The sequence below is a fragment of the Oryzias melastigma genome, linkage group LG23 (genome assembly GCF_002922805.2).
Source record: "Oryzias melastigma strain HK-1 linkage group LG23, ASM292280v2, whole genome shotgun sequence".
NCBI classification, from domain to species: domain Eukaryota; kingdom Metazoa; phylum Chordata; class Actinopteri; order Beloniformes; family Adrianichthyidae; genus Oryzias; species Oryzias melastigma.
The window spans coordinates 14,047,858-14,061,853 of NC_050534.1; the positions used below are offsets into that span (position 1 = coordinate 14,047,858).

General features: G+C 38.8%; 1 protein-coding gene and 1 long non-coding RNA gene across 4 annotated transcripts in view; one reads left to right on the plus strand and one right to left on the minus strand.

Annotated features, from left to right (window-relative positions):
* cracr2ab (calcium release activated channel regulator 2Ab) overlaps positions 1-13,806 on the plus strand; it is a 22,088-nt gene extending 8,282 nt beyond the window's left edge. For 2 of the 3 annotated variants that reach the window (XM_024284169.2, XM_024284160.2), the window contains 15 exons: positions 4,076-4,265; positions 4,355-4,501; positions 4,641-4,731; positions 4,915-5,010; positions 6,776-6,963; positions 7,057-7,128; positions 8,232-8,280; positions 8,386-8,462; positions 8,660-9,164; positions 9,251-9,389; positions 9,670-9,751; positions 12,303-12,417; positions 12,643-12,744; positions 12,831-12,907; positions 12,982-13,806. In XM_024284169.2, coding sequence (XP_024139937.1) covers positions 4,076-4,265; positions 4,355-4,501; positions 4,641-4,731; positions 4,915-5,010; positions 6,776-6,963; positions 7,057-7,128; positions 8,232-8,280; positions 8,386-8,462; positions 8,660-9,164; positions 9,251-9,389; positions 9,670-9,751; positions 12,303-12,417; positions 12,643-12,744; positions 12,831-12,907; positions 12,982-13,072 — 2,021 coding nt within the window. In that variant the 3' untranslated portion in view covers positions 13,073-13,806. Of the gene's footprint in view, positions 1-4,075; positions 4,266-4,354; positions 4,502-4,640; positions 4,732-4,914; positions 5,011-6,775; positions 6,964-7,056; positions 7,129-8,231; positions 8,281-8,385; positions 8,463-8,659; positions 9,165-9,250; positions 9,390-9,669; positions 9,752-12,302; positions 12,418-12,642; positions 12,745-12,830; positions 12,908-12,961 lie in introns of all 3 variants that reach the window. The other variant, XM_036210172.1, reaches the window with a different exon arrangement.
* LOC112153826 lies at positions 4,259-6,465 on the minus strand. The gene is made up of 3 exons (XR_002920552.2): positions 6,231-6,465; positions 4,549-4,645; positions 4,259-4,462 (listed from the first exon to the last, which is right to left on the minus strand). It is a non-coding gene; the product is annotated as an uncharacterized LOC112153826 (long non-coding RNA).
* Positions 13,807-13,996: the final 190 nt, after the last annotated feature.

The following is a 13,996-nucleotide window of genomic DNA, read 5'->3' on the forward strand; positions in this document are numbered from 1 at the left end:
ACGTGAAAATCGCCATTTTTCTGATTTCGGCGCAAGATGGCCGCCAAGCCTACGGCTTGACAGCCATCCCATAATGATTTCAAATGTTCTTGGGTTCATCCCCGACACGTTGCATGGGCTTTCGTTTGCGTATCTCGAAATATTTTTTTTTGGCCCCATAGGCGATTTTTGGCCCATTCATTTTTTTTACAAAAACGCTTGCCGTGATGTCATCGTTTTGGGGTAGGTCACGCACAACATGCCAAAAATTCATTTTCAATTTTCCCTACGTGTGATAAAATTTTGAGGTACTTTTCGTTCATGTGGCGGGGGTGAAATTTTGGCTCAAAGGCGCAGAAAGATTGAATGTTTAAGCAAAAACAATACAGTCCTTGCAGTCAGTAGACTGCTGCTGCGGGCCATAATTATAGGATTTCTGAAGAAATTCCTAAATTTAAACATATTTTTAAAGCTTGAAGGCCAGACTTTGGACATGCTTGATTCATACTGTCATTTTTTCATCATTGAGTCAACAGCAGCAAAATGTTTTATGGTGTGAATCCATAAAAAGAAAAAAAAATGGAATTACAGGATTTCTGAAAATAATTCCTGAATTAAAATGTGTGTTTTAAGTTTTAAGGCCAGACTTTGGACATGCTTAGCTTATACTGTCATTTTATTATTATTTTGTCATACAGCAAAGTATCGTAAAATGCTCACCGAGTTGATCCAGAAAAAAGAGAGTTTATGGCAATCCTAAAAAAATCCTAAAATTATTAGTATTTTTTTTGTTAGGGCCAGACTTTGGACGTGCCTGGCTTTTAATACTGTTTTATCATCATTGAAGCAACAACAGCAAAATGTTCCTTCATTTTGATTAAAAAGAGGTTTATGGCATTCCTGACAAAATTCCTTAAATTAAATGTTGTGTTTTTCAAGTTTGTAAATACCATAAATTGTTGATTTAGCATTTAAAATTAGCAAAAGTGTTTCTTGTGTCGCTAAGATCCATTTAGCTAAAAATTTGATGCAGAAATAAATTCATTTGGAGAGCTAAAGGCTAGTTCTTTTCTCCCTAAGAACGTTTGTTTCAAAAACTTTACATTTTTAAAGTAAACCTTTCAATATTATCTAGATTGGAACATATATTTGGGAAAATATGGAATTAAGCTTGTTTGTATTGAAATTCTAGAAAAAAACTTGTGAATTTTACCCTAGATTGCCTAAATTTAACCTAAAAAAGCGTGAATGTAGTTGGACGTTAAAATAATAATAATAAAAAAAGTAATCTTTCTAGTTTTAAAGATTTAATTCTTTCCAAATTGCACATGGATTAATAATCTTCAAATGTCTTTTAGTGAAAAATTGCTTTAACTTCCAGTAGGTGACTGATCCCAGGCAGGTGCTGCTGCTCCAACCACCTGCAGAGATTGCCTCCAACTCTGTCACCAAATTATGATTCAACGCTTCCTCCAAAGCTGCGTTTTTCAAAGATATCTTTGAATTGCATCTGGATGGAAGCCTGGCTTCTACAGGTGTCAATCACTTCTACAGTTACGCTGCTTAATAGCCGGCTGTACTTGATGGGCTCTTCAGGAGGGAGGGGGCGGAAAGTTCAGCTGACGGATAAAAAAAGAAAGCGCACATTCTTTCTGGAGTTCATCGTGTTCTGCTGTTATATCAGATTGAGGAGCTGAAATTTCATTCCTGAGGGAGCCGCAAAACCCAGAAACGACTTCTTTTTTATCTATTATTGTCAACTATTTCTTTATTATTCTCCAGACACAACAGTCAAGCTACTGAAGAGTACTTTTAGTTTGTTTTTTTTTCTATTGTAAAATTGTTCCCAGTGGTCTTTTAATTATGATTAATCAATTTTTTAGCCAAAACTCATATCTTTTTAAGACATTTTTTGCAGTGCAAAATGTGCTTTTTAGAAATTCACCTCTAAGCTAACATCACAGCTAACATCACAGATGTTAGCTTAGAGGCTAAGAGGCTAAGATGTTAGAGGCTAAGATGTTAGCTTAGCTTAGAGGCCCTTTTTTTCACTCTCTTCCGCTAGTTTATAGCACCTCACAAGCCTAAGCTAACATTAGCGTAGACAAAAAAGCATCGGATCTATTTAGCCATAGGCTACAGTTTTTACCCAGAATTAATGTTGTTTTTTAAGACATGTTTTCTGCGGCGCAACAGGTGCTCTTAAGAAATTAACCTCTAAGCTAACGGCACAGATGTTAGCTTCGGCTAATTTTCTATTAGCCCTTTTTTCACTCTCTCCCACTAGCTTATAGCACCTCACAAGCCTAAGCTAACATTAGCGTAGAAAAAAAAGGTATCAGAGCTATTTATCCAGTACGCTACAGATTTTAGCCAAAATTAATGTCATTTTTTAAGAAATTTTTTGCAGTGCAACAGGTGCTTTTTAGAAATTCACCTCTAAGCTAACGGCGCAGAAGTCAACCTCAACTAATTTCTCATTAGCCCCTTTGTTTCACTCTTTCCTGCTAGCGTATAGCCCCTCATTAGCCTAAGCTAACATTAGGGTAGAAAAAATGTATCAGAGCTATTCAGCCATACAGTTTTTAGTCATTTTTTAGGACAACGCAGCAGAAACTCTTTAGAAATTCACATGTAAGTTGATAGCGCAGAAGTTAGCCTCGGCTAATTTCCCACTATCCATTTTGTTTCACTCTTTCCCACTAGCTTTTAGCACCTAAAAAGCCCAAGCTAACATTAGCATAGACAAAATATATCAGTTATTTAGCCATACAGTTTTTAGAGGGAATTAATGTCGTTTTTTTAAGACATTTTTTTTTGTAGGGGAGCAGAAGCTCTATAGAAATTCACCTTTAAGCGTACGGCGAAGAAGTTAGCCTCAGCTAATTTTCAAGCAGCCCTTCTCTTTCACTCTCTTCCGCTAGCTTATAGCACCTCACAAGCCTAAGCTAACATTAGCGTTGAAAAAATGTATCATAACTATTCAGCAATATAGTTTTCAGCCAAAATGAATGTCTTTTTTTAGACATATTACCTGCAGCGCAGCAGAAACTCTTTAGAAATTCCCCACTAAGTTTATAGCACAGCTAATTTCCCATTAGCTCTTTTGTTTCACTCTTTCCCACTAGCTTATAGCGCCATACAAACCTAAGCTAACTTTAGCATAGAAAAAAGGTATCAGAGCTACAATTTTGAGTTATATTTTGAGCCACATGGCAGCTCAGACTAGGAAAACGTGGACGTTAATGGATATATTTGTCTGCAAGTGCATTGTAAAAAAATATTGTAAATTTAGCCGTTTAAAAACTGGCAGCCGCGATTGCCAGAAAATTATCATAAAAAACAAGGTGTTACTATAAACAATATTACAATAAACAAATGTTTATAAGTCTTTTTTGGTAATATTGATGATTTTTACTGTAAATAGCAATTTATTTACTCTTAAAAAATACACTAAAATTAGTAAAGACATGCATTAATTTTACGATAAAAAACTGGCAGCTGAAGTAGCCAGAATTTTACCGTAAAATATACTTTTTTTTGGTATTTTACAAATAAAATAATTCATATTGTCATATATTACAGTTTTTTTTTGTTGAAAATTGTATCATAATTTTACTGTAGGAACATTAAATTTATCCCATAAAAATTACAATGTCAGTCTACGAAACTAATAACGACGAACATTAATTTTTCATTAAAAAGTTGGCAGCTGAGATTTTACTGTAATAATACTACAGTGTAAAACTGTTCACTGTAAACATTACAGTTGTTAACTTTCATGATTTTACTTTTTTTCTGACATTTTTTTACAGTGTAGATGTATCCGAATTGGAATGTAGAAAGGAGACTTTGGGATTGCTTTTCTCAAACCGCAATTTTTCGTCGACGATTTCAATAAAAAAAAATAATAAAAAATGCACAGTTTTAGTCTTATTTTTTTTCTATATATATGTCTTCCATCATGAGAAAAATGCTACAAGAAAATTATAAAAACATATCTATTTGTTTTTAAAAAAAATACTTTAAAAGCCATAAAAAAATCACAGATCTAGCATATTTACTACAATAAATACATTCTGTCCTCATGCTTTAGGTCAGTTTCTGCACGGACGGAGGATCTCTGTAACAGACGACCAACATTACGCCTCTGGCCCCGTCCTTAAAGCCAAAGAAGCTCTTTACCAGAGCCAGTGGGAAGCCAAGCTGTCGGGCGATGGAGATGAGGAGGAGAGGCACTTCTGCATGCTGCTGGAGAGTCTGGGAGCCATTAATATCTTTGAGGAGTGAGTGTTCTCAAACGTCACGTAAAAATACATTTCAACCAGGCCTCGGCGTGACATCCTCCTCCCCTTTATGAAACATTTTTTTCTAGTCCAGGTGAAATACGAAGTCTTTGGACTCAGTTCAGGCGAGATGAGCCTCATCTTTTGTCCAATTTTGAGGAGTTTCTGGCCAGAGTCACACTGCAGATCAAAGAAGCCTACCAGGAGAAGAAGGAGATGGAGAGTGCTTTACAGAGGTGACCTATAGGCACCGACAAAATCTGCATGAAACCATTTGTTATACTAGTGTGAAAGAACACTCCTTCATCACATCTGCTGTTCATTTATCGAATGCCGTCCATGGAGTTCCCACCAAGTGATATCTTTTTCTTGCAGGAAGGCTGCAACACATGACAGCGAGATCCGTCATTTGTACGAAGAGATGGAGGCTCAGATAAAGACGGAGAAAGAACGGCTGTTATTGATGGTAGAAGAGCTCACATGACAAGTCAAAACTAGAACTTTTCTGTTATTTTTGCCACTTTTCTTTATGGGAATTCTGCTTTAAATAAGAAAGAGTTCATATTCTTTATCAATTTTAATAGTCTGAGTGTAAATGTAGCAAAGTAGTTGATGATGTGTATGTTTTTCATGTTTTTCTTGACTGCAGGACTCTGAGCGTCTGCAGCTGCGCAGCCAGGACCTGGAGCATCAGCTGGTGTCAAAGGAGCGAGAGCTCGAGTATCTTTTCCAGAAGCAGAAACGGGTACGTTCATTTGTGCAACATTTACAGCTAATTTTCTTTACGCTAGTTGCAGAAATGAGGATTTAAAGTCCGACTCGGATTGTCTTTTGATCCATTTCGGTTTTCTAATTATAACTATGCTATTTTTATCCAAAATAATTAACAAAAAAAAGTCATTTTGTTGGACTCAATTTTACATTTTTACCTTTTACGTTTAGTACATGTCTAATCAGCGAAAAAGCTAGCTTGTTGCTTAATAACTAGCCTGATGTGAACTCCAAGTTAGCAGAGAATTCCTCAAAAAATTAAATCAGCCAAAAATGTTAGCATATTGCTAATATATAAGCTAAACTCCAAATTAGCATAAAAAAACGCAGAGGCTAAATTAGCCAAAAAAAAGCTAGTCCGTTGCTCAATTAAAAACTGAACTCCAAAGTAGCCTAAAATTCTTCAGTAAGCTAAATTAGTCAAAAATGTTAGCATGTTGCCAATATAGAAGCTAAATTATCCAAAAAAAACTTCAGTAGATAACAAATTATCTGAAAACAGCATTTTGCAAAAATATTCGCTAAACTCCAAACTAACATAAAATTCCTCCGAAATCTAAATTATTCAAACATATTAGTCTGTTGCTAAAACAGCAGCTAAATTCTAAATTAGCCTAAAGACCTCACTAGACAACAAACTAGTAAAAAACGTTAGCATGTTGCTAAAATAGAAGCTAAACTCCTAATTAGCCTAAAAACCCTAGTGGAAAACAAACTAGTAAAAAACGTTAGCATGTTGCTAAAATAGAAGCTAAGCTTCTAATTAGCCTAAAAACCCTAGTAGAAAACAAACTAGTAAAAACGTTAGCATGTTGCTAAAATAGAAGCTAAGCTCCTAATTAGCCAAAAAACCCTAGTAGAAAACAAACTAGTAAAAACGTTAGCATGTTGCTATAATAGAAGCTAAACTCCTAAAGCCAAAAAAACCTAGTAGAAAACAAACTAGTAAAAACGTTAGCATGTTGCTAAAATAGAAGCTAAGCTCCTAATTAGCCAAAAAACCCTAGTAGAAAACAAACTAGTAAAAACGTTAGCATGTTGCTAAAATAGAAGCTAAACTATTTTTTTTTTTCAAAATTACTATTATTTTATGATTAATTCAGCCAGAGAGCTACCTTGGAGAGATAAAAGAGCTACAAGTGGCTCTGGAGCCGCAGGTTCCAGACCCCGATCTAGAGGGCCGGATATATTTACCCTTTGGTCTTGAATTAGACACGTGGTCCAGGATATAGTTTCTGCAGAGTGGCAGTAGTTCATAAAAAAAATTTGCCTGAGTTTGCAAGAAGTACGCCTGAGCTGACTTCCCATTATTCCTTTGTTTACACTTCCTCCCACTAGCTTAAAGCCCCTCACAACCCCAAGATAACATTTACGGTGCAACGAAATATTGTAGCCATCCAGTTGTACAGTTTTAAACCAGATTTGATCTCAAACGAGAAAAAAACAAGACGTAAGTTGATCTCCATATGGAGAGGAGCAGAGAGCTTGTTTCCCCATCACTGCTATAGTTTTTTTCTCAATGGCAATTTACCGTCTGCTTTCTGAGAAATTCTATTTTTGATCATCTTTCTCCATCATGACAAAAATGCTTCAAGAACACGTTAAAACCTTCCAAAACACCATTTAACCAAACACTTCTTCGTTCAACCTCAGAGGAGCTCTCTCCTCATTCAGCTCTCATCAAGTGCTCTCCAAAAGCATTAGCGTCTTTTCATTCTCCTGCGTCGCTCCCTCTTCAGTTGGAGCTCCAGTGCAACGAGCTGGACAGCGAGAAGCACGAGAGCCACGTGGAGAACCTGAAGCTGAAAATGACCAACGACGAGCTGTCCAGAGCGCTGGAGTGCACCAGCCAGGAGCTGGCTCTGGCCCAGGAGCAGCTGGGGATGCTGCAGGAGCAGGCCAGGCGGCTGCAGCAGGAGAAGGAGATGTGGGTGGACTTTCCCTTTTGTGCGCAAATGTAGCTAAGCACTGCAGGGTGGTTCAAAGCAAAAACTGAACTTTATATATTTATGTTTTTAAGGGAAATGTACAGAATAACCGAAGGACTTCAGAGAGAGAAGCAAAGTCTCATGAGGCAGCTGGACCTTCTCCGGTAAGACCATGATAAGCTTATGAATCTTATTCTCTTTTAAATCATTCTAAGAAGCTAAATGCACAGTAACTAACACCTTAAAGATCCACTCTAATGAAAATGGTGTTTTAACATTACTCACTAGCATAATCAAAACGTTCCTTAAAAATCCATTGTATGTGACTTCCTTAAGGTTTTCTGCTGTGCAGTACATCATCACTCCACTAGAGGCAGTAGAAGGCCCTTTTCTGCTCATTTCAAAATGGCTGCCCCGTGACATCTCAGAAACAGTTTTGGAGGGAAAATGTTTTGCTAATTTTCAACACTCCAGGTTGAGATTAGCTCAGCTATTGTTATTTTATTTTTCCTAAATGACTACTTAGTGTATTGAAACAAATATAAATTTGCTGATAATTAATTATGTATGAGTGTCACCATGTTAAAAATGTGTGGATTAAATTTGAGACAATGGCTAAATAAGGTGCTTTTTTTCCCCCTAAATAATATTTTTTTCAAAGCCACACAACATATCATGATTGAAATTTAAATATTATGTGAAAAAAATGAATTTTCTGTCAATTATTTGATGAAGTGGGCTTTACAGGGTTAATAGAACATATAAAGTACTCCAATGGATAAATATATACTCACACACACATATCACATCTAAACATTTGCTTTTTGAGGCCTAAATTTAAAAATAAAACATCTTTGAACATTAAAAACAGCAACAAAAAAATGCTAAAACATGTAGTTTCTGATTACATTTACATGTCATGACCCAAATCTACAAAAACTGAGAAAATATGCTTATAAATAGTTTTGAAATACTGTATCTTCCTGGAGCAATCCATATGGATCACAGATTATCCTGCTCAAAACTGTACTGCTGGATAGCTCCAATATTGCTTCTCATTTTTGTTGCACCCGTAATGTCAGGTTGGGGGTGTGAGGGGCTGTAAGCTAGCAGGAGAAAGTGTAAACAGAGGGATGATGGGAAATGATTGCAGGACCAACAGTCCCGCCCACAACTTGGAGGCTAAAAACGGCAAAATCATAATGAAAAAAAAAAAATCCACCGGGAACGCTTTTACAAAAGAAATGTTTGATGTGATTCTTTGCAGGGAGATGAACAAACATTTAAAAGACGAGAGGGACATGTTCTGTGAAGTGGTAAGTCTCAATTATATTAAAAACATTTATGTTGCTGTTACTAGATAAAAGTAAAACTTACTAACAAATTCTGTTTATTTCTGTTTGATTAAAAACAAAAAAAAGCCTCGAACATCTGTCGCAAAAAAGCAGAGGGCAGACGCCGTTGAGATGTTTGATGATGCGTCCAAGCTGGATCAAAGGTGATTTGTTTCTCTAATGTTGCCTTTTTAACTTATTGTTTCGTTAACAAAGAAGAAATTTAGCGAGTTAGGACCCAATTTATTGAGTACAGGAGGAGAAATAAAAGGTGCTTTGGACCAGAAGTTCAATTCAACTGATCAATGTTTCTCCTCTTGTTGTTGAAAAGTTGTTCTTAAACTGTGTTTGCTCCTTCCAGTGAAGATGACAAAGATGATAACTTCACCATGACTGACGCCACCTTTTCAAGCCAGCAAAGGCCGACATGGAGGACAAATCTGGCAAACGGAGGCGTCAGTCCCGTCCAAAGTTCGTACGACGTGAAGCCAAAGATCAGAAAGGAGCCAAACAAAATGACTAATAAACTGCTGAGAAGTGCATCGACGCAGAGAGCGGACGACGAGGTCCTGGATCCCGACGGGTGGCCTCTCCGCCGGGTTATCTCCATCGAAGAGGACCACTTGCCGCATCTCCTTCTTCAAGACGGACCACAGCCTTTACTGCACCAACTCAGTGAAGAGGAAGACGAGAAAGCACAAACTGAATCCCCCGTCGCCATGGCTACAAATGCCTCTTTAGTACAGCTTTCCAGGCACGCTGGAAAGCTCGCAGAAGACGCATCTGTGAAGAAATCTTGCTCTGCAAGAGGGAAGAAGACACCAGTGTCACCAAGACAACAGCCTGTGGGGAAAGAGAGCCAGCAAGTAGGTCCACGAAGTGTGTGTATTGATCTACAAAAATGGTTTATTGAGGAAAAAAAAGAGTAATCTTGCACTTTGTTCTACTTTAGATGACAAAAGAAAGAACTGTGTTTGCTCCGGATCGTTTATTCAAGGTGGTACTTGTCGGAAACTCCTGCGTAGGCAAGACATCCCTGCTGCGCTCCTTCTGCGAGGGCCGGTTCCACCCGTCCTCTACTACTACTGTGGGTGAGAGCAATGACCCTGGAACTTTTGCAAAATCCGTACAAGGATAGGAATGCATGTTTTCGTGGATGTTAAAGCCGGTTCCAGGAGGCCTTGCTTAGGATCACATGAATGAGATTATAAAGTCACACTGCCTGTCTAAGAGCGCCAGGATACATTCTACAGCAGATTATCTCAGTTCTGCAGAATTTTCTCTTCTTTATCTCTTCTCATTTGGGCCTTGCTTTCCCCCTCTAGTGGTCTTGTATGGTCTTTTCCTGATATTCTTTCATATTCTAATCAGGTATTGACTACAGTGTGAAGACCTTAACCCTTGACAGTATGCAGATAGCCATGCAGCTTTGGGACACTGCCGGTCAAGAAAGGTGAGTTTCCATGATACCATTTCTGGCCACTTTATTAGTACTGGGTTGGAGCCCATTTTACCTTCAGAACTGCCTCAATTCTTGTTGGCATAGATTCAACAAGGTACTGGAAACATTCCTCAGAGAGTTGGTCCGTATTGACACGATAGCATCACACAGTTGCTGCAGATTTGTAGGCTGAACATCCATGATGCCGATCTCCTGTTCCACCACATCCCAAAGGTGCTTTATTGGGTAGAGATCTGGTGACTGTTGAGTCCAGTGAACTCCTGTTCAAGAAACCAGTCTGAGATGATTCTAGCTTTATGACATGGTGCCTTATCCTGCTGGAAGTAGCATCAGAAGATGGCACATGACCACAGTGTACCCTTCTCAGTCAGACTTTCAAATTAGCAGACAAGTCCTTGATTTTCCGCGTCACTGTAGTTTTGGACAAACTTACGTTGTTGAAATCCTGCATTTTTTCCGGGCACATTATTTGACGAGACACTGCTTTATGAAATCGCCATCCGACAACGGTTTGCTATGCTGGACTATAAGCTTAGCAACTTCTTAGCTTGCTTTGATGGTATTTTCCAAGTTGTTGAGCTTGCGGGCTCGTTGTCATTTGCTTGACTTTCTGTGTTCGTTCGGCACCAGGGAATGACATGTAGCTCTGATGTTTGGTCTCACAATGCCAACGGCCGTTATACTCTTTCATTACAGCAACAGCTCCATTGCAAATCAAACAGACTACATTTCCTTTGATTTCTTTAACCCTTGTGCTATCTTAGGGAGCCCAGATGACCCAAAATTGATTTGTGATCCCTCCCATAACAAAAGTGGACATGATTTCATGTCTACCATGGATACCAGTGGAAATAAAACATCCTTGAACAAAAAAGTTCAGCGTACTGTCTTGTGGGGTCCAGAGGACCCCTCTTTTAATGTAAACATGCCTAGGATAGCACAAGGGTTGAAGAAATACTAATTTTTCAACAGTGTCTGAATTCTTCTGCACTCACTCGCTATTTTGTGTTTCCTTGGCTCTGCCATTTCTGGTGACTCGTGGTCTTTAGTATCTTGCCTAAAGGTTCTTCTTTGCTTAATTTGTTTAGTGGGAAAGAACAGTTGGCTCCACATAGAGCTAAAACTCAGAATAGCAAAAGAGGGCCACTCAAGAGTGTCATAGATAGAATTCCATCCATCCATTCTCCTGACCGCTTTGTCCCTGTTGGGGTCGCGGGGGTGCCGGAGCCTGACCCGGCTTCCGAAGGGCGAAGGCGGGGTACACCCTAGTCAGGTCGCCAGTCTGTCACAGGGCCTCAATCACACACACACTCTCTCACATTCACACCTAGGGGCAATTTAGAGTCACCAATTAACCTATGAAGCATGTTTTTGGACGGTGGGAGGAAGCCGGAGTCCCCGGTGAAAACCCACGCATGCACGGGGAGAACACGCAAACTCCACACAGAAAGGTCCCAAATCCCCCAGCCAGGATTCGAACCAGGGCCTCCTTGTTGTGAGGCAAGAGCGCTAACCACTGCGCCACCGTGCAGCCCATCTAGAATTCTGTTGGATTTTCAGAATTTCTTTATTGAGGACCAATAAAAGCTGGGCTGCGGGTCACAGTTGGTCCGCGGGGCACAGCTTGGACACCCCTGTCTTAAAGGAGCCCTACCATGAAAATTCTACTTTTTGAGGTTTTAATTGCATTCTACTGTTGATTCCTCACTATAAATAACCCCAAACTGGCAAACCCCAAAGTGTGCCAAGATAATATTCCCCACACCATTACACTACCACCACCAGCCTAAATCGTTGATAAAAGGAAGGATGGATCCACGATTTCATGTTCTGACCCTACTGTCTGAAAGTTGCATAAGAATTGAAGACTCATCAAACCAGACAACGTTTTTCCAATCTTTTATTGTCCAGTTTTAATGATCCTGTGTGAATTGTAGCATCAGTTTCCTGTTCTTAGCTGACAGGAGTGGTACCCGGTGTGTTCTTCTGCTGTTGTAGCCCATCTGCCTTAAGATCGTTGTATATTCAGAGATTACACTTCTGCAGATTTCGGTTGTAACCAGCGGTTATTTGAGTTCCCGTTCTATCAGCTGGAACCAGTCTGGTCATTCTCCTCTGACTTCTGGCATCAAGAAGGCATTTTCACTCATAGAACTGCCGCTCACTGGATATTTTCTCTTTTTCTGACCATTCTCTATAAACCCTAGAGATGGTTGTGAGTGAAAATCCCAGTAGATCAGCAGTTTCTGGAATACTCAGACCAGCCCGTCTGGCACCAACAACAACGCCACGTTCAAAGCCACTTCAATCACTTTTCTTCCACATTGAGTTGCTGCAATGTGATTGGCTGATTAGAAATTTGGACAGGTGTGCCTAATAGAGTGGCCGGTGAGTGTGTATGAATATCCTGTTAATTTAGTAAAAAGGGTAGTTTCTTTTTCATAATGGCACTACAAAATAAAAGCATGATAAATGCAATTATTTCAAGAACAAGCGAGGTGAATTAGTGCACTTATACCGCCACTTTCTGTCGTTGACACAGATACCGCAGCATCACCAAGCAGTTCTTTCGTAAGGCGGACGGCGTGGTTGTGATGTACGACGTCACGCTGGAGGAGAGCTTCAAGGCTGTGCGACCCTGGCTCCTTAATGTCCAGGTCGGACAATATTTCACCTTTCTCATGGGTCCATTTATCAAATAGTTTAGGTTGGCTCTGTCCACTTTTGGAGCGTTTGCTATGAATTAATCATAAAAAATCTGAATAGTTTAAGTTTAGTAAGTCTGCAAAAACACGGCAGACAATGTGACTTCACAGAAATGGATTTGTTAGAACGTTATGGCTCTCCTTTTATCCTCACATAAATAGTTTCTCTTTTGTTAGGAAGCAGCAGGAGAAGGAATCCCCATTCTTCTTCTGGGCAACAAAATGGACATGGAACAAGAGAGGGAGGTGACACTGAAAGCAGCAGAGAGACTGGCTTTTGTAAGCCGATACTATAGATTTCAGAATGTGATGAAATGTCATTATACTTTTCTGTTCAACATTTAACTCCCTTTTTTTCTATATAGGAAAATAAGGTGATGTTTTATGAAGTCAGCGCCTACACTGGCAAGAACGTGACCGAGTCTCTGACTCACCTGGCCAAGTAAGATCATTAAAAAAACTAATTCCTAAAACAAATGTTATAAATAATCAACAGTTTTTCTTCTTTTGGCTCAGAGTATTAATGGAGCAGGAGGACAGGGTGAGAGACACAACTGTCACCCTCTCTGCAGCTCAGCCCATTAAGAAGAAAACCTGCTGCAAGTGAAAATCCAGCAGCAACAAATTATCCGGGAGAAATTCAAGCTCGCACGTCGGATTTAACAAGTACTCAGGCGCTCGTCAGCGAACGAACAGAATTTTCAACACAAAAGGAAAGAAGGAAACAGATTGGTGTTAACAAGCACTTTTCATTTTGACCTATATGCTCATATTTGCGTAGAGGACGGAATTGTCAGGTTGGGGGACTGGAGGAAGGAGTTTCCATATAGAGAAGATGCACTAATTCTTGTAAATATCAATGCTCCCAATCTCCTTAATGATCCCAAATGATAAGAAAATTAAGACTTTCTATTTATCGTATCCTCCAAATTTTTGATATTCCCCTAACAAATCCCCAACAACATAAATAAAGACATGCCGCACACGTGTTTGTTTGTCTTCTGAAACCTTTTCTTGCTTTATTCAGATGTCAAAGCACATTTTAACTGGGCCAAAGAAACAAATACAATTTTATTTCACATCGTTTTTTCTTTTTTTTTTTAACTCCGTTAGCAACATGCAAACATTAGGTGAGGCGATTCAACACGATGAGTTTCTGTACTTCTTATACAATCGTGGCGTTAAAACATTCCTGAACTGCACAGTTTGTCTGTAGTCTTCTCAAAAGAAAAAGTGAGACAGAGAAAATCTGTTCCCTAGTTTGGTTTGTTGACGTCTATTTTGAACTGGAGCTTTGTGGTGTGATCCATATAAACTCCCCTCAAAAAAAAAAAAAAAAAATTTTACTTTTCTCTTATGTTTTACTATTTCTTGTTCACCAATTATAAGCTCAAACTATACTGATAACCAGCTGGCTACTAAATAAAGAAAACAAGCTAAAAAATACCTTATAAACTTTTTTAAAATTATTTTTAATTTACAAAGTACCTATGATTATTGTTAAATTGTTTAAAAAGTCCAAATTCATATT